This window comes from Lithobates pipiens, unplaced genomic scaffold, assembly GCF_037356315.1.
Source record: "Lithobates pipiens isolate NorthernLeopardFrog02 unplaced genomic scaffold, aLitPip1_a1.2 Scaffold_28, whole genome shotgun sequence".
Lineage (NCBI taxonomy): Eukaryota > Metazoa > Chordata > Amphibia > Anura > Ranidae > Lithobates > Lithobates pipiens.
The window spans coordinates 117,921,263-117,943,655 of record NW_027507789.1 but is presented as its reverse complement, the minus strand read 5'-3'; the positions used below and the strand labels follow the sequence as shown (position 1 = coordinate 117,943,655).

Below are 22,393 nucleotides of genomic sequence, written 5' to 3'. Positions count from 1 at the left end.
GAAAATATCATTTTTTTTCAAAATTTGCGGTCTTTTTACGTTTATATTGCAAAAAATAAAAATCGCAGAGGCAATCAAATACCATCAAAAGAAAGCTCTATTTGTGGGAAGAAAAGGATGCAAATTTTGTTTGGGTACAACATTGCATGACCGCGCAATTACCAGTTAAAGCAGCGCAGTGCCAAATTGTAAAAAGACCTCTGGTCATTTACCAGCAAAATGGTCCGGTCTGAAGGTGGTTAATATAGTAGCACACTCATAACTAGACAGGAGTCACAGGGGGCTAGCTGCCAATGCCTCCCCAAAATCACTGCAATTGAAAACCCACCAGGTGTTGGACACCTGGAGGGCTCACAATGTGGGGGTCAGGGAATATACTTTCTATTCCCATCCCCACAACAGCTACTCCAGGCTGGACTACATATATTCAACAGCAGTATTGGTGGCTAACTCCACATCAGCCAGAATTCACGCATGCCCGTGGTCTGACCACCAGATGGTGTCTTGTGTCTTCTCTCATGTGGGTCTCTCCCAGGATATGAAAGCCTGGTGGCTTAATGACTCCATGCTCACTGGCTTAATAGCACTATCCCAGATTGCAGAATACATCACAGAAAACTTTACCTACAACCCACGCATACATATAAAATATAAGCTGAGGAACTCTAAAGGGAACCTCACCTCTCACCCAAAGGAGGTGTTGCATCTCTTCTCCACATATTATCAAACCCTACTGGCTGACCCTCAAGCCCCCAGGGCACACTTACCCCAATTCTGGTTAGATACAATCTCCCTACCTAAGATTAGTGAAAACTAATTGCACGTATGTATGGAAGAGGAGGAGCCACAATTTCCAAACTGAAGCCCTCCAAGGCCCCAGGCCCGGATGGCTTTACAGCCCTCTATTATAAAAAAAACTCTGGTCTATTAACCCCAAAATTGACAAGACTTTTTAATCAGGTTTTAGTAGGGGACTCATTCCCTACTGATATGCTTATGGCTAACATGTCATTGATCACAAAGCCAGGAAAAGATCATTCCCTTCCCCAAAACTATCATCCTATATCTGTTATTAACAATGACTTGAAAATATTTAGTCGCTTATTAGCAGATAGCCTAGATTCCATAATCACAACTTTAGTATCCCCCGACCAAAGGGTTCCCACTAGACAAATAACTGATAACATAGGCCTGGCCTCAAACATTACAGAGAATGCTGAGTTACACTCGCGCAGGGTTTTGCCATTGAGCTTAGGCATTAACAAGGCCTTATTATAGTGTCCTCTGGCCTTATTTGGACACTATCTGATCCAAATTTGGGATCTAGGGAGAATTTGTGAGTGGTTTCTGGGCTCTGTATCGCCAACCTCAAACCCGAATTAAACGTCCTGGCTGGTCATCTGAATACTTTTCCGTGGGGAGGGGTACTATTGTAGCAACAATCAGAAATTTTAATTGAGTTTATATGCGGATGACGTCCTTTTCCTAACTGACCCCTTAATCTAATTGCCTAATCTACTCGCAGCCTTGGACACCTTTAGCCACATATCGGGACTGGGTGTGAACCCCTCTAAATGTGTGGCTATGCGCAGCAACAAACCGCACTCCTTTGTGACATCCCTCAGGTTTTGAGTTTTCCTGGAACATGGATTCTTTACAATACTTGGGAATTCGTCTAGCACCATCTCAAACAAATATATGCGCAAAATTACCCTCAGGCTTTCTCCATCATTAAAAAACTGCTTTACCAGTGATCCCTATATCACATCTACTTCTTGGGTCGAATACAGGTGGTCAAAATGTTGGTCCTCCCGAAATGATTATTCTTCTTTAGAGCCTTACCCCTGTATGTGTCCAGATCCACAGTACAAGCCACACAAGCAAATCTACTACAAATTATCTGGCAGGGAAAACAACCACGTATGGGTAGAGCATTGATGTATAGGTCCCAAAACAAAGGGGGCCTGGGTTGCCCAAACTTATGGAAATATTACCTAGAAGCTAGGCTAATACAACTAGCTCAATGACATACATTTCCGTCTAACATACCATGGCTATTGTTTGAGAGGGCTTCAATAAAATCATTATTTCCTACCATGCCTTTTTTGGACTAATGCAGTAAACGAGAGAATTATCACCCAGCTTAATGGAATCGTTGGACAGTCCCTTTAACTCTGGACCCTATATAAGGAAAAGTTCCTCCCTATTGACATCCTTTTTGGGTGATCCCAACTTCCCTGTGGCTTTTCATGCTGAGATGGACTTTGCACACTGGTCCTCACAAGGACTGGTGACACTGCATTTATTGCTACAGGGCACCACGTTTTGTTCTTTTGAATATTTGCACCAAAATTACGCTATACCCAAGTCCAATTTTTACAAATTGTTACAAATACCAGACCACTTCTTCCAAGGGCACCAGCCAGATAGGAGATGAGGCTAGAACACCCTTTTAAAATGTGTGACACGAAGGGTCCAGGGATAGAGGAATGATTTCCACCCTATATATGCACCTTAACTATCAATGCACAGAAGCTAAATCCCAAGCGTTGCTAGGATGGGAATCTGAGGTGGGCCAGGAGTTTTCAGCTGAAGACTGGCTCAATATGGTCATTAATATGCATAAATGTATCCGCTCAGTGGCCATTAAGGAAACTGTGGTAAAACTGCACACCAGATGGTATTACACACCAGTTAGAATTCATAGAATGTTCCCTGCCATCCGTTTCAGATACTGTGGAGAGAGGGGAACTCTTCTCCATACTTTCTGGAGCTGTAAGGCCCTGGGCTCTCTCTGGCAGCAGACAGCTACAAAAGTACTCCAAATAACATGATCTAGCATCACATTGACATACCAAATGTGTATTTTGTTTGCAGAATCAATACAATTGAATCCATCGCACCGAACATCGACAAATTCAGATCAGATGTCAGATGAATAGGCAAATACCTCAAACGAAAATGGCTGACACGTTTCGGGGGTGACCCCCCTTTCTTCAGAGCCAAAAATAAGCAATGGTATTGATTTTGCCTTTGATCAATACTTGTTTGTGAGTAGCCATTTTGCTATTTGTTCTGCATTTAATAAAGCTCCTTTTATAGTAATGCACTAGGTCAGTGCGCCTTCCTTTTTGTTTTGTTTTTCTCCAGTATCTGAACACCCAATGTTCTAAAGGAGGGCTGCAAGACTTTTTGACACTACCATCTAAACTGTCGGTACCACACTTCAAAGACCAAGGCACCAGAGCGCAGGAGAAGTTGTTGTTTTTGTATTTTGTTTGCAGACCTCCCAGAGGTTCCACCCCCTGAGCAAAAATTGTCCCACAAGCTGTTTAGTGCTATACAACTGAGGGAACGAATACACCACACCCTCATGGATTCTATGAGAATCTTTGAGCGTAAATTGGGCCCCTGGCCCGCATCTTAGCTCGCTCAGGGGAAGGTTTTGCCTCCTCGGAACAGGAAAGCACATATAGCTCTAACAGAGGGATTTATTTGCTTTGACTCTTTGAAGATTGACACCAATAGTGCCTTGAATATATGTGAACTCTGATAGATGGTTAAGATGAGTTATATAGGCAGTATTTTTCTTCTGAAGCCTTTTGTACAAGTAGCAGTTTTTATTTAAATTTCTCGTTTTCTAATAAGTTGGTCTATAAACCTTCAAGAACTTGAGCACTGTGAGTGATACCTACACTTCATATGGATTTCAACACTCTAGTCAGAGAATTGATTGGATGTATATAGATTATTGCTCTGTATAACACTCTTAATGCTGATTAATGTTATTTTTTAATTTTTTCATGTAATTGTCTTTATTTCTTCAATAAAAACATTTGTAAAAAACAAAACAAAACAAACAAAAAAACAATAATAAGCCAGAGAACATACAATCCTAACTAGCATGCTTCACTTTTGTGGAAAAGCAGTACCAAGGGCAAGAACAAAAGCACAGAGGGGTGGGACCAGTGTCCCATATTTTCTTTGTCTATTGAGGGATATAGAAATTCAAATATATTTGGGACATCAGAACAAAAGCAGTCCAACTTATGAGAGGGCAACAGCCACTGAAAGGTTCAAAAGAAGGGTCTGGGAGCTCTCTGCAACTTAGACCAACCTGAAGAACAAATGCCTGAGATCACCGTCAGGGGAGAGTGATTTCCCCCAAGGGAAATTAAGCTTTAACACGTGAGAGGCTGTGAACCAAAAACTCACCATAATAAGTTGAATATAACTATTTGATAAAGGAAGAAAATGACCCATAAAATGAGGTGGTCAACATTAAAACACTGGGGTAAGCCCCACGAGAATAAAGTCCCTTGAAGGAGCCATGGGGATAAACAGGAAAGCAAGGAGAGAAAAAACTGATCTACACAGCAAGGCCCAAACCTTACACTTCCAACCCGAATGACTGATGGAAGGAAAAATTAATGACAAAAATTAGGTGTACCAAGCAAGGTAACCAATCTGCTAGACTAGATCTCAAAAGAATATAAGATCCTAACAGCGCATAAGCCAGTGAAGATCGAAAAGTGCCCCTTAAGACTAGGGAAGAACCCAAAGCTACAATAATAGGAAAAACAGCTTGACTGAAGGGGTAGGGTGCCCATTAAGGTAGACAGGAGTAAGTATTTACTGCAACCCTAGACTGTTGAAAGGTTGCACAAGGGAAAAAAAAAAAGACGAGGATGAACAAAAAAACATCCACTTTAGCACCTAGTGTCCCTGGAGGTCTATAGAAACCTTGCAGGACCTGCCCAACTGTGAGCACAGAACATGGTTCTAGGAGCCTCCTAACCCGCCCCTGTCCAACAAAGTGTCTATAACCAAAAAAGGAAGAGCAGGGACTTAGCCTCACCACTAAGAACATTATCTTATTAAGGCCAGAAAAAGGAAGACATCTGGAAAGACTTACCCTAGAAACTACGGGTCAGCCACAGAAGGACCAATTCCCCAGGTGTTCAGGTTCTATGAAAGCCTCCGGACATACTCAATCTCCAATAATTGGTGCCTTCAATAGGAGCCTAGCATGTTCCACCTGCTGACAATTAATGGTGGCACAGAGTCCTCCAGTGATAACCTCTGCAATGCAGGAGATGATGAGCACCTAGGTGAATAAACCTCTTCCTTTGGTGGGGAGACCACCAGTTATAGAAAGCTAGATGCCAATGCATTGTCTTTAAAGGGGTTGTAAACCCTCATGGTTTTTCACCTTAATGCATTCTATGCATTAAATCGGAGCTCCACCCTAAAGTGGAACTTCCACTCATCGGAAACCCCCCTCTCCAGTGCCACAATTGGCACCTTTCAGGTGGGTGGGGGTGGCAGATACCTGTATAATACAGGTATTTGCACCCACTTACGGGCATAAATAGCCTCAGAATCTGAGGGTATTTACGCCACTTCCTGTCCCCTCCCTGCTGTCTGCTGAGAAACGCACGGTTCCCAGAGACAGCAGGGAGCATCCGTATTGTGCAGCGCAACTCGTGAATTAGGGAACCGGGAACTGAACCCGCAAAGTGAAGATGGCGGCAGCAGCACCTGAGAGCCGAGCGACAGACTGGCTTCGGGTGCTGACATCGCGGGCTCGCTGGACAGGTGAGTGTCCATATTTTAAAAGTCAGCACCTGCAGTATTTGTAGCCGTTAAATTTAAAAAATGGCGGAACTCCCGCTTTAAGGTGTAAAACCACCTGTTTTGCTGCAGCCCCCTAAGCCCACGTTTGACTTACCTGACCCAGATCCTTTGCTGGCCGGGAAAGAGTACACCAGGTTTAGCTGGTGTTTTGTGTCCTGATTGGCTAGATTGATAGCAGCACAGCCATTGGCTCCCGCTGCTGTCAATCAAATTCAATGACGCGGGGTGGGGGGGGGGGGCAGGGTTGAGTCCTGCATTGTGTGCAAATGGACACAGATGTGGGACTGGGGAGCGCGGCCGCACGGGTGTCCACCAAGGAGAGCGCTTCTCCAACGTGGACACTTGATGTGTGGAAAACGAACTGCACAGTGGAGGTAAGTATGACATGTTTGTTTTAAAAATAAACAAAAAAACAAGGGTTTACAACAACTTTAAAGAAGAATGCAGTCAATAGTGGTACTCTTGAGTCCTGCAAGCAACAGGACAAGTGGCCTGTGTTGGACAACGCTAAGACATCCCTGAAGGCAAAGGCCGCCTGCAAACACCTAGTACTAGTTAGTTCTAGGGAGCCCCAATGAAGCCCCAGACATGGGGACACCCTTGCAGGAGGGGTAAACTCCAAGACGGTTGATGAAGGGTCCAATAACACATAGCATTTAGACCTTTTTCATGTTCCTTTGTTATTTTATTATTTTACTTATTTTTATTGAGTTTTGAGACACTTGCATCACAAACGCCCATATGGGGCAGGGCTATAAAAAAAAAAAAGCCCATTGCAAAGAATATAACAATACAAATACAACCAATAAAAATAGAACTCACTGAACATAAAAATAACCCCTTGGAAGATGTGTGGGGACCATTCCAGCATTTTAAGGCTCAAGCATTATATAGAATATAGTAGTATTACACACGTGATTGCTGTCCTGCATACACCACTGTGTCAGGGTTTAGATTCTAGAGTACTTTGTCAGCCACAATTGCAGCAGTGGAGGTATCTTCCAGCCAACGTGACCATATTTTTTAAAATTTATGGGAGCATCCTCTATTAGTATATGTGGCTTTGTAGAGAGGCAAACTGTTGTTAATTAACCTCATCCAGAAGGACAAGGAAGGAGGGGAGGCACGCTTCCAATACATAGTGATTGCCTTACGGGCATAGACTAGCAGAATACTGATCAGGGTTCTCTTTACCACCATCACAGCTACTCCACCAACCCCAGCAGGCAGTATTGTGGTTCACATGGGACAGTTATTGGCGTTGTATGGCTAATTATTTCCAAACGTCATGCAAATATTGCATTATAGCTGAACAGGTCCAGAAGATGTGAATAAAATCACCAGTTTGAAGCGGGCAGCGCGCCAGCATGTTGGAGAATGCGAGGAAGCCATCTTGTGGAGCCTATATGGGGTATAATATGCTCTGTGTAGGATTTTGAATTGGACCAACCTGTCCCTGGCTGAGACTACAGAGGAGAACGGAAAATCCCAGATCTCCATCCAGTCCTCGTCTCCCAGTCCCGGGACATCCACAGACCATTTGAGAGAGGATAGCTTGGGACTGGCAGCCACCAACAAATAGCCATACAATTGAGTGGTTTCTCCAGACCCCGAACTCAGAGAATATGGACTCAGAGTAGGAGAGAGAGATTTGTTGACCCAGTAATTGGCATTTGAAGGCATGGGAAACCTGCAGGTACCTAAATTGGTAATGTGCAGGTAAGTTAAATTTAGAGCTGCAGGTATGGAAGGGGAGCAGATCAGAGTTACGTATGATATGCTCCAGTGTTTTAATTTGGTATTTGGCCCATGCCTGTGGGTCACAGATAGAGTTAAGATGTGGGAGGGTGGGGTTAAGCCACAGAGGGGTATGAGGGGATAGGGTATTAGGAGGGAGAGACTCCAAGGCTGTGCCCACTCTCCAGGCCTTGACGATGGTATGCATGGAGGGAGTAAGGGAATGAGGAGACCTAGGTGCCCTAAACACCAGCGACTGCAGGGCTTCCAGGGATCTTACAATTGTGGTCTCAAACACAACAGAGGAATTGGTAAGGTCAGGCTGTAGCCACCAATGAACTGTGACCAGTTGTGTTGTAAAAAGTACTTCAAGCAGTCTGGCCAGTCCACCCCCATCCTTTGGCCTGGCAAGGGCCGGGTGGTTGAGTTCCCCATATAAATGACATGAACAGACATTTAAGTGAGACAAAGAAGGTTTACGGGACCCATTAGGGGGAGTTCCTGAAAAGGTAAGTACATTTGGGGAGTGCCTTCATCTTAAGAAGGTTAATACGCTCCAATTAATGAGAGGGGAAGGTTACTCCATGCCTTCAGTTTAGATTTGAGTTCAGCCAACACTGGGTCTAGGTTACCTTTTAATGTTTAAAATGGAAAGCCAAGCTTGCTGGTGACCAATAGCTACCAATGATAAGCAGGTGTTAGGCCCTTCAAAGAGGTGCTGACTGCAAAGGACCAAAAAATTTACCTTCTTCAGTGGATGTTGTCTGAGCATTTAATTACATAGTAGGTGAGGTCGTAAAAAGACACAAGTCCATCAAGTCCAAACTATGTGTGTGATTATATGTCAGTATAACATTGTATATCCATGTAAGTTGCGGTCATTCAGGTGCCTATCTAATAGTTTCTTGAAACTATCAATGCCCCCTGCTGAGACCACCGCATGTGGAAGGGAATTCCATATCCTTGCCACTCTTACAGTAAAGAACCCTCTACGTAGTTTAAGGTTAAACCTCTTTTCTTCTAATTTTAATGAGTGGCCACGAGTCTTGTTAAACTCCCTTTTGCGAATTTTTTTTATCCCTATTGTGGGGTCACCAGTATGGTATTTGTACATTGAAATCATATCCCCTCTCAGGTGTCTCTTCTCCAGAGAGAATAAGTTCAGTGCTCCTTCCTGAGGACTGGTGCCCAGAACTAGACAGCATACTCTAGGTGCGACCAGACCAGAGTTGTAGAGCGGGAGAATTATCGTTTTATCTCTGAAGTTGAATTCCTTTTTAATGCATGCCAATATTCTGTTTGCTTTTTTAGCAGCAGCTTGGCATTGCATGCCATTGCTGAGCCCATCATCTACTAGGACCCCCAGGTCCTTTTCCATCCTAGATTCCCCCAGAAGTTCTCCCCCCAGTGTATAGATTGCATTCATATTTTTGCCACCCAAATGCATTATTTTCCATTTTTCTACATTGAACCTCATTTTCCATGTAGTTGCCCACCCCATTAATTTGTTCATGTCTTTTTGCAAGGTTTCCACATCCTGCAGAGAAGTTATCGCCCTGCTTAGCTTAGTATCGTCCGTAAATACAGAGAATGAACTGTTTACCCCATCCTCCAGGTCGTTTATGAACAAATTAAATAGGATTGGCCCCAGCACAGAACCCTGGGGGACCCAATTACCCACCCCTGACTATTCAGAGTACTCCCCATTTATCAACACCTTCTGAACGCGTCCTTGTAAACAGTTTCCAATCCATGTACTCACCCTATGGTCCATGCCAACGGACCTCATTTTGTACAGTAAATGTTTATGGGGAACTGTGTCAAATGCTTTTGTAAAATCCAGATACACCACGTCTACGGGTCTTTCTTTATCTAGCTGGCAACTCACCTCCTCATAGAAGGTTAGTAGATTAGTTTGGCAAGAACGATTCTTCATGAATCCATGCTGATTACTGCTAATGATACTGTTCTCATTACTAAAATCTTGTATATAGTCCCTTATCATCCCCTCAAGAGTTTACATACTATTGATGTTAGGCTAACTGGTCTGTAATTCCCAGGGATGTATTTAGGGCCCTTTTTAAATATTGGTGTTACATTGGCTTTTCTCAAACAAGCTGGTACCATTCCAGTCAGTAGACTGGCAATTACCTAACTGAGTTCCCCAAGTACCCTCGGTGCAAGCCATCTGGTCCCAGTGATTTATTAATGTTAAGTTTCCCAAGTCAAATTTTAATTCTGTCCTCTGTTAACCATGGGGGTGCTTCCTGTGTTGTGTCATGAGGATAAAGACTTCAATTTTGGTTACTGTAGCCCCCCCCGATTCCTTTGTGAAGACTGAGGAGAAGAATAAATTCAATACCTTCATAATCTCCCCATCCTTTGTAACCACATGTCCTCCCTCATTCTTTATGGGGCCAACATGGTCTGTCCTCCCTTTTTTACTGTTTACATACCGTATATACTCGAGTATAAGCCGAGATTTTCAGCCTCTTTTTTGAGGCTGAAAGTGCCCCCCTCGGCTTATACTCGAGTCATCGCTGTCTGCCCGCTCGATCAGCGTGTCGAGCAGACAGACAGCGGCCATTCTATGATTCAAAAGCCGCGCCTCCGGCTCCGCCTTCGCCTGTGATAGGCGGAACACTGAATTTCCCAGCAGCCTGTGTTCCGCCTATCACGGGCATCGTCTCATCCTCGTACTACGGACGAGGATGATACGACGTCCGTGATAGGCGGAACACAGGCTGCTGGGAAATTCAGTGTTCCGCCTATCACAGGCGAAGGAGGAGGCGCGGCTTTTGAATTTTACAATGGCCGCCGACGAAGAGGGCACGGGACGGAGGCAAGGCAAGGCACGGCACGGGACGGGACGGGACGGGACGAAGGCAAGGCACGACACGGGACGGAGGCTCGGGACAAAGGCTCGGGACACAGGTAGGCTGGACACACACACACACACACACACACACACACGGATGGAGACACACACACACGGATGGATGGATGGATGGAGACACACACACACACAGGGATGGATGGATGGATGGAGACACACACACACAGGGATGGATGGATGGATGGATGGAGACACACACACACAGGGATGGATGGATGGATGGATGGAGACACACACACACAGGGATGGATGGATGGATGGATGGAGACACACACACACAGGGATGGATGGATGGATGGACACACACACACACAGGGATGGATGGACGGACACACAGGGATGGACGGACACACAGGGATGGACGGACACACACACAGGGATGGACAGGCATGTCTCACCCTCGGCTTATACACGAGTCAATAAGTTTGCCAGTTTTTTTGGGGGTAAATTGGGGGCCTCGGCTTATATTCGGGTCGGCCTATACTCGAGTATATACGGTACTTAAAGAATTTCTTGGGATTTTTTTTGCTCTCCTGTACTATGTATCTTTCATGTTCTCTCTTAGCCTTCCTTGTTGCATTCTTTATAAAGTCTGAATGCTGATTAGGATCCCTCAACCTTGTTTTTTTTTTTTTTTAAGGCCTTCTCCTTTGCTTTTATATGCATTTTTACATTGGAGTTAAGCCATCAAGGACTTTTATTCGCTCTTTTAAATTTATTACCCAATGGGATGCATTGGCTAATGCCCTTATTTAATATGCTCGTAAAGCAAACCCATCTCTCCTCTGCGTTCTTTGTTCCTAAGCTTTTATCCCAATTTATGCCTTCTAATAAGGTTCGTAGTTTAGGGAAGTTGGCTCTTTTGAAATTCAGTGTCTTTGTATTCCCCTTTCCTATTTGTGCGATTTATACAAAAGTCAATTGACCTGTGATCGCTGTTCCCTAAATTGACGACCCGTATTTCCACATCTGTGATCAGGTCTGTATTGTTGGTAACCAGTAGATCCAGTAATGCTTTATTTCTAGTTGGTGCGTCTACCATCTGACCCATGAACTTGTCCTGCAAGACATTTAGGAATTGGCGAGCCTTAGATGAATGCATGGTTCCCTATGTCCAATCTGTCTGGAGAATTAAAATCCCCCATTATGATAACACTTCCCATCCTTGCTGCTAATCCAAATTGTAATAGGAGATCTGTCTCCCCTTCCTCCCTCAGGTTAGGGAGCCTATAGCATACTCCCAGTATTTTCCCCTTAGCTTCATCCCTTTGATGCTCTACCCATAAGGATTCCAGCTCCTTCCTAGCTCCCTTAGTGATGTGATCGCTCACATTTACTTGTACATTATTCTTGATATATAGGCATACCCCTGCCCCTTTTTTACCCTCTCTATCCTTGTGATATAGGGTATACCCTTGAATGTTTGCCATCCAATCATGAGAGCTATTGAACCAGGTCTCTGAAATTTAAACAAAATCCAAATCCTCCTCTTACATTAGTATCTCTAGTTCACCCATCTTTTCCGCCACGCTCCTGGCATTGGTGAACATGCCATGTAGTTTAGACCGGTCGCATATTATCCTCTTATTGGGTGTTCCAAGATTGCAACTAGGACTTGCTACTATACTTACCTTGGGTTTCTGTGCTTTGGTCAACCTACCACTAATACCCTCAATACTACCCTCTGGAATATGTTCCACATGTGACTATCTCTACCTCTGGACCCTCCCCCCATTGCCTAGTTTAAAAACCATGATAGAAATGCCATGCCATGCTATGCTATAATGGAAATGCCAGGAAAAGCCACTAAGATTTAAACTAGGGCCAACACTTTGAAAATTAAGCAGTAACCTCCTTTTTTGGTTAGGGAACAGCAAGAATGTCAGGGAACTCCACTGGAGAGTACCACATTCTACAAGAGAATATAACCCAAGGAAAGATGAGTCTCCTGAGGAAGAATGTGAGTATGCAGATGGGGTAGAACAAAATCCAAGTCCCCATTTGGAGAGAGACAATGGGTCCTGGAATTTGGGGAGGCAAAGATGATAAGGAAAGTTGCATTGTTTTGTGCAGTTATACAGGAGAGATAGTAAGAGGCAAATGAAGGAGGTGCAGGGACACGGAGTAAGCCTGTTAGTTAAAAGGAGTTTCCTCTACACCGAAACGTGGGTGATGTAAACAACCAACTTATTTTACTCCTACTTTCTCGTTAGTGTGTGTTGTAGTAAAAAAATACAACAGGATCAAATTTCCAGAAACGGAAGTGTATTACCCATACATTTTAAATAGGCTGCCTTGCTCAATGCAATTTACTTAAAACCCTAAACAAGTTGCTACTGTGCAGCCCTCTGGAAGTGTAGAGGGCTGAACTTGAGGCCCTCTAAAATTTTCAAATTGATCTCCACGGACATATAGTTGGAAGTAGATTGTCATTTAAAAAGGCACCTCTGAGGACTTAAACCTCGCTGGGAAAGGGCGGTGGGACCTATCGAGGACGGGGAATGGGAGGAAGCACTGGAATTCTGTAAGACAGTTTCCCCAAAACTGTCGGACAGGCTGACCCAAATTTACATACTCCATCAAGCGTACCTTACCCCCCTCAGGGTTGCCAGGTACAGAGGCTCCCAGTCCACTTTGTGCCAAATGTGTGGAAGGGAGACAGGAACATTCATTCACTTACTGTGGTCATGCCCCAAAGTACAGGGACTATGGACACAGATAGTAAGATTCCTCCATGACAAAATGGGCTCTCCAGCCACGCTGGACCCAAAAATGTGCCTTTTAGGACTCTTGCCAGACTCAACCGACAGGTACATGAAGACATTTCTACACGAGACGTTATTCACAGCACGAAAGACAATAGCTCGGAAATGGATGAGGACTTATCCCCCGAGCATTGCAGAATGGAAAGTAGAAATAAACAACACCCTCCCCTACAAAAAATTTATATACACCAATAGGGGATGTCCTGAGAAATACTACAAAATCTGGGACAGGTGGCTGCAGGAGTCTAGCACTTGTTCATAGCCGGTTTATGCATAATACATAGTAATGTAAATGACAAGTAGATCCTTCGGCCCCTGGGTAGTGAAGTAACCCAAACCACTGACACAAGGTACCTTTTTGCTTTATTTATTTCATGCATAAAACGTGATGTGACATTGAAGATTTGAGATGGTTATACAATTGTTATTTGAGGATCTGTACGATATGTAGCATTTTTGTAAATGTAATCTGTAACATGTATGCACTGTCAATCGCAATAAACCTGGTTAATTAAAAAAAAAAAAGGCACCTCTGTGTTATGGTTGTGACTGTGCAAAATATAATTTATCACAGTATTCCTGTTTTGTTAAAGTGAACAAACATGGTCAAAATAAATCAATCTTTGTATCATGTGGAGGCAGAGATATTTACCTGTTTGCGCACATATTCAACCATCAGCTCTAACTGACGAGGATCATCACAACGCATAGTAAAAAGATTACGCCAAAGAGCAGCAGACAGAACACGATCATCGGATATAATTCCCTACAAAAGAAAATTAAAAGACTTGATGCCTTAGCAGTCAATATAAAAGATCTAGCTTTATGCCAAGATTAACTGCTGCAGCAATCACAAATAAGTTTATTACCAGCTCAGTATAGTCAGCCATATAAAAATCAATTTTTGATTAGCTTCTCTGTGAATTATGTTACTGAACATAAGCCTAATATTTTGACAAAGCCTTGTAAAAATAATTCCCACAGTAATTATTATAACAGATGAATGCATCGACAGATAGACAATTCTTGATTAGTTATATTACATGGTTTAAAATCAGCATGAAGGCCTTTAAAATAGTTCTGTAGGCAGAATATTATTGGGAGTCTGCCAATCAAAGCAATGATGCATATGATGTAGCAATCTCCACCTGTCAATCACTACAGTGCCTTGAAAAAGTATTCATACCCCTTGAATTTTTCCACATTTTGTCACGTTACAACCAACAACGTAAATGTATTTTATTGATATTTTATGCGATAGACCAACACAAAGTACATAATTGTGAAGTGGAAGGAAAATGATAAATGGTTTTCAATTTTTTTTACAAATAAATATGTGAAAAGTGGGGCGTGCATTTGTATTGAGACAGATTGGATGGGGAGCGTCTGTGAACAGCAATTTTCAAGTCTTGCCACAGATTCTCAATTGGATTTAGGTGTGGACTTTGGGCCATTCTAACACATGAATGTGCTTCAATCTAAACCATTCCATTGTAGCTCTGGCTGTATGTTAAGGGTCGTTGTCCTGCTGGAAGGTGAACCCCCCCCCCCCCCAGTCTCAAGTCTTTTGCAGACTCTAACAGGTTTTTCTTCTAAGATTGCCCTGTATTTGGCTCCATCCATCTTCCCATCAACTCTGACCAGCTTCCCTGTCCCTGCAGAAGAAAAGCATCCCCATAACTTGATGCTGCCACCACCAGGTTTCATGGTGGGGATGGCATGCTCAGGGTGATGTACAGTGTTAGTTTTCCCCCACACATAGCATTTTTATTGTAGGCCAAAAAGTAAAATTTTGGTCTCATCTGAACAGAGCACCTTCCTTCTACATGTTTGCTGTGTTCTCCGCATGGCTTCTCACTGCAAATGGGACTTCTTATGGCTTTCTTTCAACAATGGCTTTCTTCTTGCCACTCTTCAATAAAGGCCAGATTTGTGGAGTGCACAACTAATAGTTGTCCTGTGGACAGATTCTCCCACCTGGGCTGTGGATCTCTGCAGCTCCTCCAGAGTTACCATGATGAATGCTCTTCTTGCCTGGCCTGGCAGTTTAGGTGGACGGCCATGTCTTGGTAGGTTTTCAATTGTGCCATACTCTTTCCATATTCGGATGATGGATTGAACATGAGATTAGAGGTCGACCGATATGGGTTTTTCTCTGGCAGATGCCGATATTTAGAAATCATGGCGGCCGATGGCCGATATATGAGGCCGATTTTTTGGGGCCGATATGTTAGGCCGATTTTTTTTATTTTATTTATTTATTTTTTATCCCCCTTCATCTCAAAAAACAGACACCTTTCCCACTGGGGCGTTTTTTAGGCGATTTTGGGCTAAAAATAGTGCCCGTAAAGTGCCTGCAAAACGGCTCCCCTGCAGTCTGTGTGAAAGACAGAGTGCTTTCACACTGAGGCGATGCGCTGGCAGGATGTTAAAAAAAAGTCCTGCAAGCAGCACGTTTGGAGTGGTGTATACCGCTCCTCCACCACTCCTGCCCATTGATATTAATGGGCACCGCTGCCGAAGCACATGCAATGCGATTTGGCAGCGGTGCTTCACGGGTACATTTAACCTCTTCTTCGGCCGCTAATTGGGTTATATGCGCCCCACTAGCAGCCGAATAGCACCGCTAAAATAATGGTAAAGCGCCCCTAAAACTAGCAGCATTTTACCATCAACGCCTGCCCGATCCAGTGTGAAAGCAGCCTATAAAATAAAAACAGGTAGTCAAAACTTTTGGACGAAAAAAAAAATTTATTCCCTAGGATCTCTGCTAAAAAAATATATATAATTTTTTGGGGGTCTAAGTGATTTTCTGGCAGAAAATACAGGGCTTTTACTTGTAAGCAACAAGTGTCAGAAAAGATTGTCTTTAAATGGTTAAACTGAGAACTTCTACACACTGAGTTGAGTTCATTCATTCAAGTGTAAACATTGTATCTTTTTGCTCTTTTCTTGGCAGACTGCCCAGAGAGGAAACAAGTGCTTCTCTGAAGACTCAGGCAACTTGCATTGACTTCTATTACAGAAGTCATTTCCAAGTCGCGCTGTAGTTCTAAATCGGCCTTTTTTATCAGCTCAATCGGCCGATGCCGATTAATTAACAAACTGCAAATATCGGCCTATATATCGGCCGGCCCCTACATGAGATGCTCAGAGCTTGGGATATTTTTTATAACTTAAACCTGCTGTAAACTGCTCCACAGCTTTATCCCTGACCTGTCTGGTGTGTTCATTTGCCTTCATTATGCTGTTTGTTCACTAAGGTTCTCTACCAAACATCCGAGGGCTTCACAGAACAGCTGTATTTATACTACTTACACACAGATAATTTACTAATTTGGTGACTTTTGAAGGTAATTGGTTCCATTTGATTAGTTAGGTGTATCAGAGTAAAGGAGGCTGAATACAAATACACACCACACTTTTAAGATATATATTTGTAAAAATGTTTAAAAACCATTTATCACTTTCCTTCCACTTCACAATTATGTGCCACTTTGAGTTGGTCCATCAAAAAAAATCCCAATAAAACACATTTACATTTTTGGTTGTAACATGCCACAATGTGGAAAATTTCGAGGGATATGAATACTTTTTCAAGGCACTGTAATACAAGGGTCTGCCCAAGATGATACTAATAGAATTGTTTAGGACTCATATTACTATTTGGGTAAGGCTAAGAGATTGTATAGTGTATGGCCAGCTTAAGAAGGGATTTCATCTAACTCTGTCTCTTTGAATAAAAAGGCCATCTGAGCCCCACATTCACTAGGTTGCAGACAGATCGATTTTCCAAGCACAGTCAAAGTGTTTGAACAGTATACACAAATATGCAAAAATAGAGATTACTGCTGACAGGGAATAATAAACCTATAAGCAGCAGTATGATGTGAGTGGGGAACCAGACAGCCTCTTAACAGAGACCCAAGTGTACATCTTTACATTGTTTTAGGTAGTGCTTTGTGATCTTTGTCCTTTCTTTTCCCCAAAATGCCGTAACTAAAATTGCCACTTTGTTCAGGTCTAAAGTTCAGTCCAACATTTTGTGCTTAGGTTGGTGTAAACTGGGGGGGATATTTCCCCAGCGTGCCATAATGCTTACACATGATTTGTTTTATTATATTTTATTGTATTATTCATCTTTATTTTGATGTAAGGGAGACCTACTTCCCTCCCCTCCTCCTTGCCTGTCCCTCCCTCACTCAGTAGTGAATCAGGTTCCCCAGGGCCTCTTTCCCCATTGGCGGATATGTGCTCTCCCTGGCTTGACTCCCACCTGTGTTGTCTACGCTTGCGGCGGATGAGCCTCGACTGTTTAGTCTATTGGCTCTTTCCGCGCGCACATGCGCAGTAGCGTGCGGGTGTGCGCACGTGCACATCTTTTAGCATTCTACAATTACAAATTTGGATGATGGTACTTCTAGAAGTTTAATGTCCTATTTGAACCTGAGACTATACTCACCATTTGGTCATTGTTTTAGGTAGGAATGCAGTCCAAATAACAAATGCAGGAAAAGGTGGAGAGCGTCCTTGTATTTTTAGGTGGATCATTAGATTTTGGTGATGTCATGCCACTCTTATACAATGGAAAACCACTAATAAAATATTATTCTGCATTTTATTTTTTTTGGTGTAAGACATGTTAAGTTGTACAAAAGTCTGGCATCAGTAATGGTGCTTTTCTGAGGTACTGAATGCTACTTAAAGTGGTATTAAACCAAAAAACAAACAATCCTTATATTGCAGCTTACCAATATTCTGATGTGATGGGTGCATTGTTTTTTAACCACTTGCTTACTGGGCACTTAAACACTCTTCCTGCCCAGACCAATTTTCAGCTTTTGGTGCTCTCACACTTTGAATGACAATTACTCAATCATGCAACACTGTACCCAAATTAATTTTTTGTCCTTTTTTTTCCCCACAAATAGAGCTTTCTTTTGGTGGTATTTGATCACCTCTGCGGTTTTTATTTTTTGTGCTATAAATGAAAAAAGACCGAAAATTTTGAAAAAAAAACCCCTGCATATTTCCCTGTTTCTGTGACAGAATTATGCAAATTATTAATTTTTCTTCATAAATTTTGGCCACAATTTATACTGATACAGATCTTTGGTAAAAATAACCCAAATTAGTGGATATTATTTGGTCTTTGTGAAAGTTAGAGAGTCTACAAGCTGTGGTGCGAATCACACAAAATTGATCACATCTGATGTACTGGTGGCCTATCTCGCTTCCCCTTTTTGGAAAGTAGACATTCCAAGGTATTAAGTAAGATGCATGGTGAGCTTTTTGATGTTGTCATTTTTTTCCCACAATTCTTTGCAAAATTAAGATTTTTCATTTTTTTAATTTTTTTCCACAAAATTGTCATTGTAATAGGTTATTTCTCTCACATGACATGTGTATACCACAAATGACACCCCCAAAAAAATTCTTCTACTCCTCCTGAGTATTACAATACCACATGTGTGGGACTTTTTCACAGCCTGGCCACAGAGAGGCCCAACATGCAGGGAGCACCGTCACATGTTCTAGGAGCATAAATTACACATCTAACTTGTTGACAACCCATTACACTTTTGAAGGCCCTGGAGCACCAGGACAATGACACGTGACACTGATGACAGATGGCACTGATACGTGGCAATGATGACACGTGGCACTGATGACAGATGGCACTTATACATGGCACTGATGACACATGGCACTTATACAAGGCACTGATGACACATGGCACTTATACAAGGCACTGATTACACGTGGCACTAACAGATGGCACTAATAAGTGCCACCGATGACAGATGGCACTAATACGTGGCACCGATGACGCGTGACACTGATGACAGATGGCACTGATAAGTGCCATTGATGACACATGACACTGACAACAGATGGCACGTGACACTGACAGGTGGCACTGATGACAAATGGCACTGATATGTGTCACTGATGACAAATGGCACTGATATGTGTCACTGATGACACGTGGCACTATGGCACTTATACGTGGCACTGATGACAGATGGCACTGGGGACAAATGGCACTGACAACAGGTGGCACTGGGGTCAGATAGCACTAACAGGTGGCACTGGGGCAGGATGGCACTTTTTTAACTTTTTTTTTTTTTTTACACTTACGACCGCTGCAGCTGTTCATCTCTCCCCTCTCACACGCTGTCTGTGTGAGGAGGGAGAGCGGCGCTGAGAGATGATCTCATATGTTTACATATGAGATCATCTCACAGTGGACACGCCGATCGCGCTGTAAACGGCCGCTGTGATTGGTCGTTTACAGCGATTTGTGTTTGCCTGTTTCCGGGGGACACGGCAAACACAGAACTTCCCCGATGCGCGCCCGCGGCGGCACGCATTGCGGAAGTAAACAGGACGTCCAGGGACGGCCTCCCGGACGAAAGCGCCCGCTCTACGGCCGTCATTCGGCTATAGGGCGGGCGGGAAGAGGTTAAAGGCTTTCTTTCCTTTATTTTTACCCGGTGATGCAGCCAGTAAGCCTGTTGTTTTTCAACAGAACAAGCTGTCCCTCAAATGTAACAGTTACAGCAACCGTTTTTTCCTTTCAGGATAAAGGTTTTACAAAAATAAATGAAAGCTGATCAATGAAAGTACCTCTGCCAGTGGTAAAAGGTTTGTCTCAACAGTCTGCAGGACAGCTTGTTCTTTTGAAAAACAACAGACTTACTGTTTACCTCCCCAGATGAAAACAGAGGAAAAAGAAAAAGCCTAAACCAGAAAATGAATATAGCCACCACATCTAAGAATTGGTAAGCTGGAATATAATAAAATGTTTGCTTTTGGCTTTAATCAGTTGCTGACTGCCCAATAGCAGTTTTATTGCTACAAGGAGGCCGCACTGCACAGGATCACGTATATATACATGATTTTGCACTTCTGGGTCTGGGACATGCCGACGACCCGCTGCGATTATACACATAGCGGGAGCTGATCTGTGGGCCCCGCAGACCCTATGTCTGCCTGCATGAATGAATGAATGAATGAAATACTTATATAGCGCACAATGCGAACTGAATCGCCTCTAGGCGCTTCACCTGCACCCGCCGATCGTTCAGTAAATGGGCAGAATGGCAGACTGCCTATGTAAACAAGTCAGATTGCTGTTCTGAAAGTAGGAAAGGCATAGATTCTGTGTTCCTGCAAAGCAGACACACAGATCCCTGCCTTCCCCTTGTAAAAGCACCTCCCATTGTACACAAACTCACTAGCTAGGTACACATTTAACCCTTTAAACGCCCCTGATATTAACCCCTTCTCAGCCAGTGTCATTAGTACAGTGCCAGTGCATATTTTTTTTAGCACTGATCACTGTATTTGCATCACTGGTTTCCAAAAAGTGTCAAGAGTCAGTTAGTGTCTGACTGTCTGCCACAATATCACAGTCCCCGCTATAAATCGTTAATCAATACCATTACTAGTAAAATAAACATAAATACAAATATCCCATAGTTTGTAGACGCTATAAATTTATCCCAATCATATAACTAAACAATATATGATTAGGATTTTTTATTTTTTTTTAACAAAAACATGTAGCAGAATACATTGTGGCCTAAATTGATGAAGAAATTAGATTTTTATATATTTATTTTATTGGATATGTTTTATAATTATAAAATAAAGAATAAGGCGCTATACATGTTCATATAAAAAAGAAAACACTGCATCAAACTGAAATTTGCACAATATTGAAGAAGTAAGTATAAAGTCCATAAGTGAATAAATCCCAACACCAAAACGGAATACTCGGAGATAAAACTTCTAGATCTTCCACCACGAGTGCTCAGTATGCAGATGGCCATACAACAGAGCTGTTTGACCCTTTTTTTACAGGCTGGTCAAAAAAACACCTTGGGAAAACCAGATTGGTTCCACTAATGGCATCAATCCACTCCAATGGCCACTCAGGAAGAAGCCAAAATGTAAAAAATGACTCCACAGGAGACACAGATAAAAGTCTCATAGTGTAGTAATTTTTAATTTAAAAGTAAAAACAGCAGCAATGATAGCAGTTATACTCATATGCGATAGTGACTGGCCTGGTACTACGTGTAAACCGCATGTGTGTCAGCTGATCCCTGGGGGTGGTGTGCGTTCCACTAAGGTGCAAATCCTGGTGTGGGGTATCAAATATGATACCCTCATAAATGAGTGAATGGCTCTTCATAATTCATGAAGAGCCATTCATGGCGAAACATATGTCGGAGCAGAGGATCCGTTATTTCCGGGTCCATATTTGATACCCCGCACCAGGCTTTGCACCTTCAGAGTGAGACGTGGTTTTTACTTTATTAAAAAATAGGATTTTTGTACTCACCGTAAAATCCTTTTCTCTGTAATTCACCGACCGACACAGCTCCTCTCTGTAACTAAATGGGTTTGTTAGCCTGCCATCAGGAGAACTAGGCAAAATTGTAATACAATACACAGAACTTTCAGCCCCGCCCCGGGGGGCAGACCCTGTGCTAACAACCCTCCCTGCTGCCCCAGCAGACTCAGTACGTCAACAAGCAGTATAACGTAAAGAAAAGGGGGGGGGGGGTGGGTGCTGTGTCGGTCGGTGAATTACAGAGAAAAGGATTTTACGGTGAGTACAAAAATCCTATTTTCTCTTATATTCACCGACCGACACAGCTCCTCTCTTAGCCATTGGGACGTCCCCAAGCAGTGTCAAGCGAGGGGTGGGAAAAAAACAGCATTAAAACTTAATTCACCATGGCAAATGGGAACTAGTGAAACTAAACCCACAAAAAACAGCAGTGTACGGAAAAACACACCGCCATATAACCAGGTAATATCAACAGGAGAGATCCCCAACCCCGCAAACTTTATGCGCAAGTAAATGCAACAGTGCATTAACAAACAGTACTGCGTTTTCATCGAAAAACCAGGAAAAAAACTCAATTGCAATGCCTATTCTCCTGGGTCCAGCATCTGTCGACTCAGATAGTCCGCCTGACAATTTTCCACCCCCGGGATGTAAATGGCTGACAGGGCCGGAACATGTCGCTCTGCCCACCGAAGTATGTGAGCGACCTCCCGAGCAGCGGTTGAGCTTCTTGTCCCCCCTTGGTGATTTATCTACGCCACAGCCGTGGCGTTGTCTGACTGTATCCTGGTTGGACGGCCTTGAAGACGCGTCAACCATGTGTGGAGGCACAGCCTGATAGCTCTCAATTCGAGCAGATTGATCGGCAACTTGGATTCGTCCGTCGACCAGAGGCCCTGAGCCGACTGAATCCCCATTACTCCACCCCAGCCTGATAGACTGGCGTCCGTAGTGACCACCGTCCATTTCAGAGGAAGGAAGGATTTTCCAGAC

General features: G+C 43.2%; 1 protein-coding gene across 1 annotated transcript in view; it reads right to left on the bottom strand.

Moving 5' to 3' along the window:
- Nucleotides 1-22,393, bottom strand: part of UQCC1 (ubiquinol-cytochrome c reductase complex assembly factor 1) — a 357,706-nt gene that overhangs the window by 22,653 nt on the left and 312,660 nt on the right. The window contains exon 9 of the mRNA XM_077459564.1: nucleotides 13,688-13,801. Within this exon, the coding sequence (XP_077315690.1) occupies nucleotides 13,688-13,801 (114 nt within the window). The remainder of the gene's footprint in view (nucleotides 1-13,687; nucleotides 13,802-22,393) is intronic.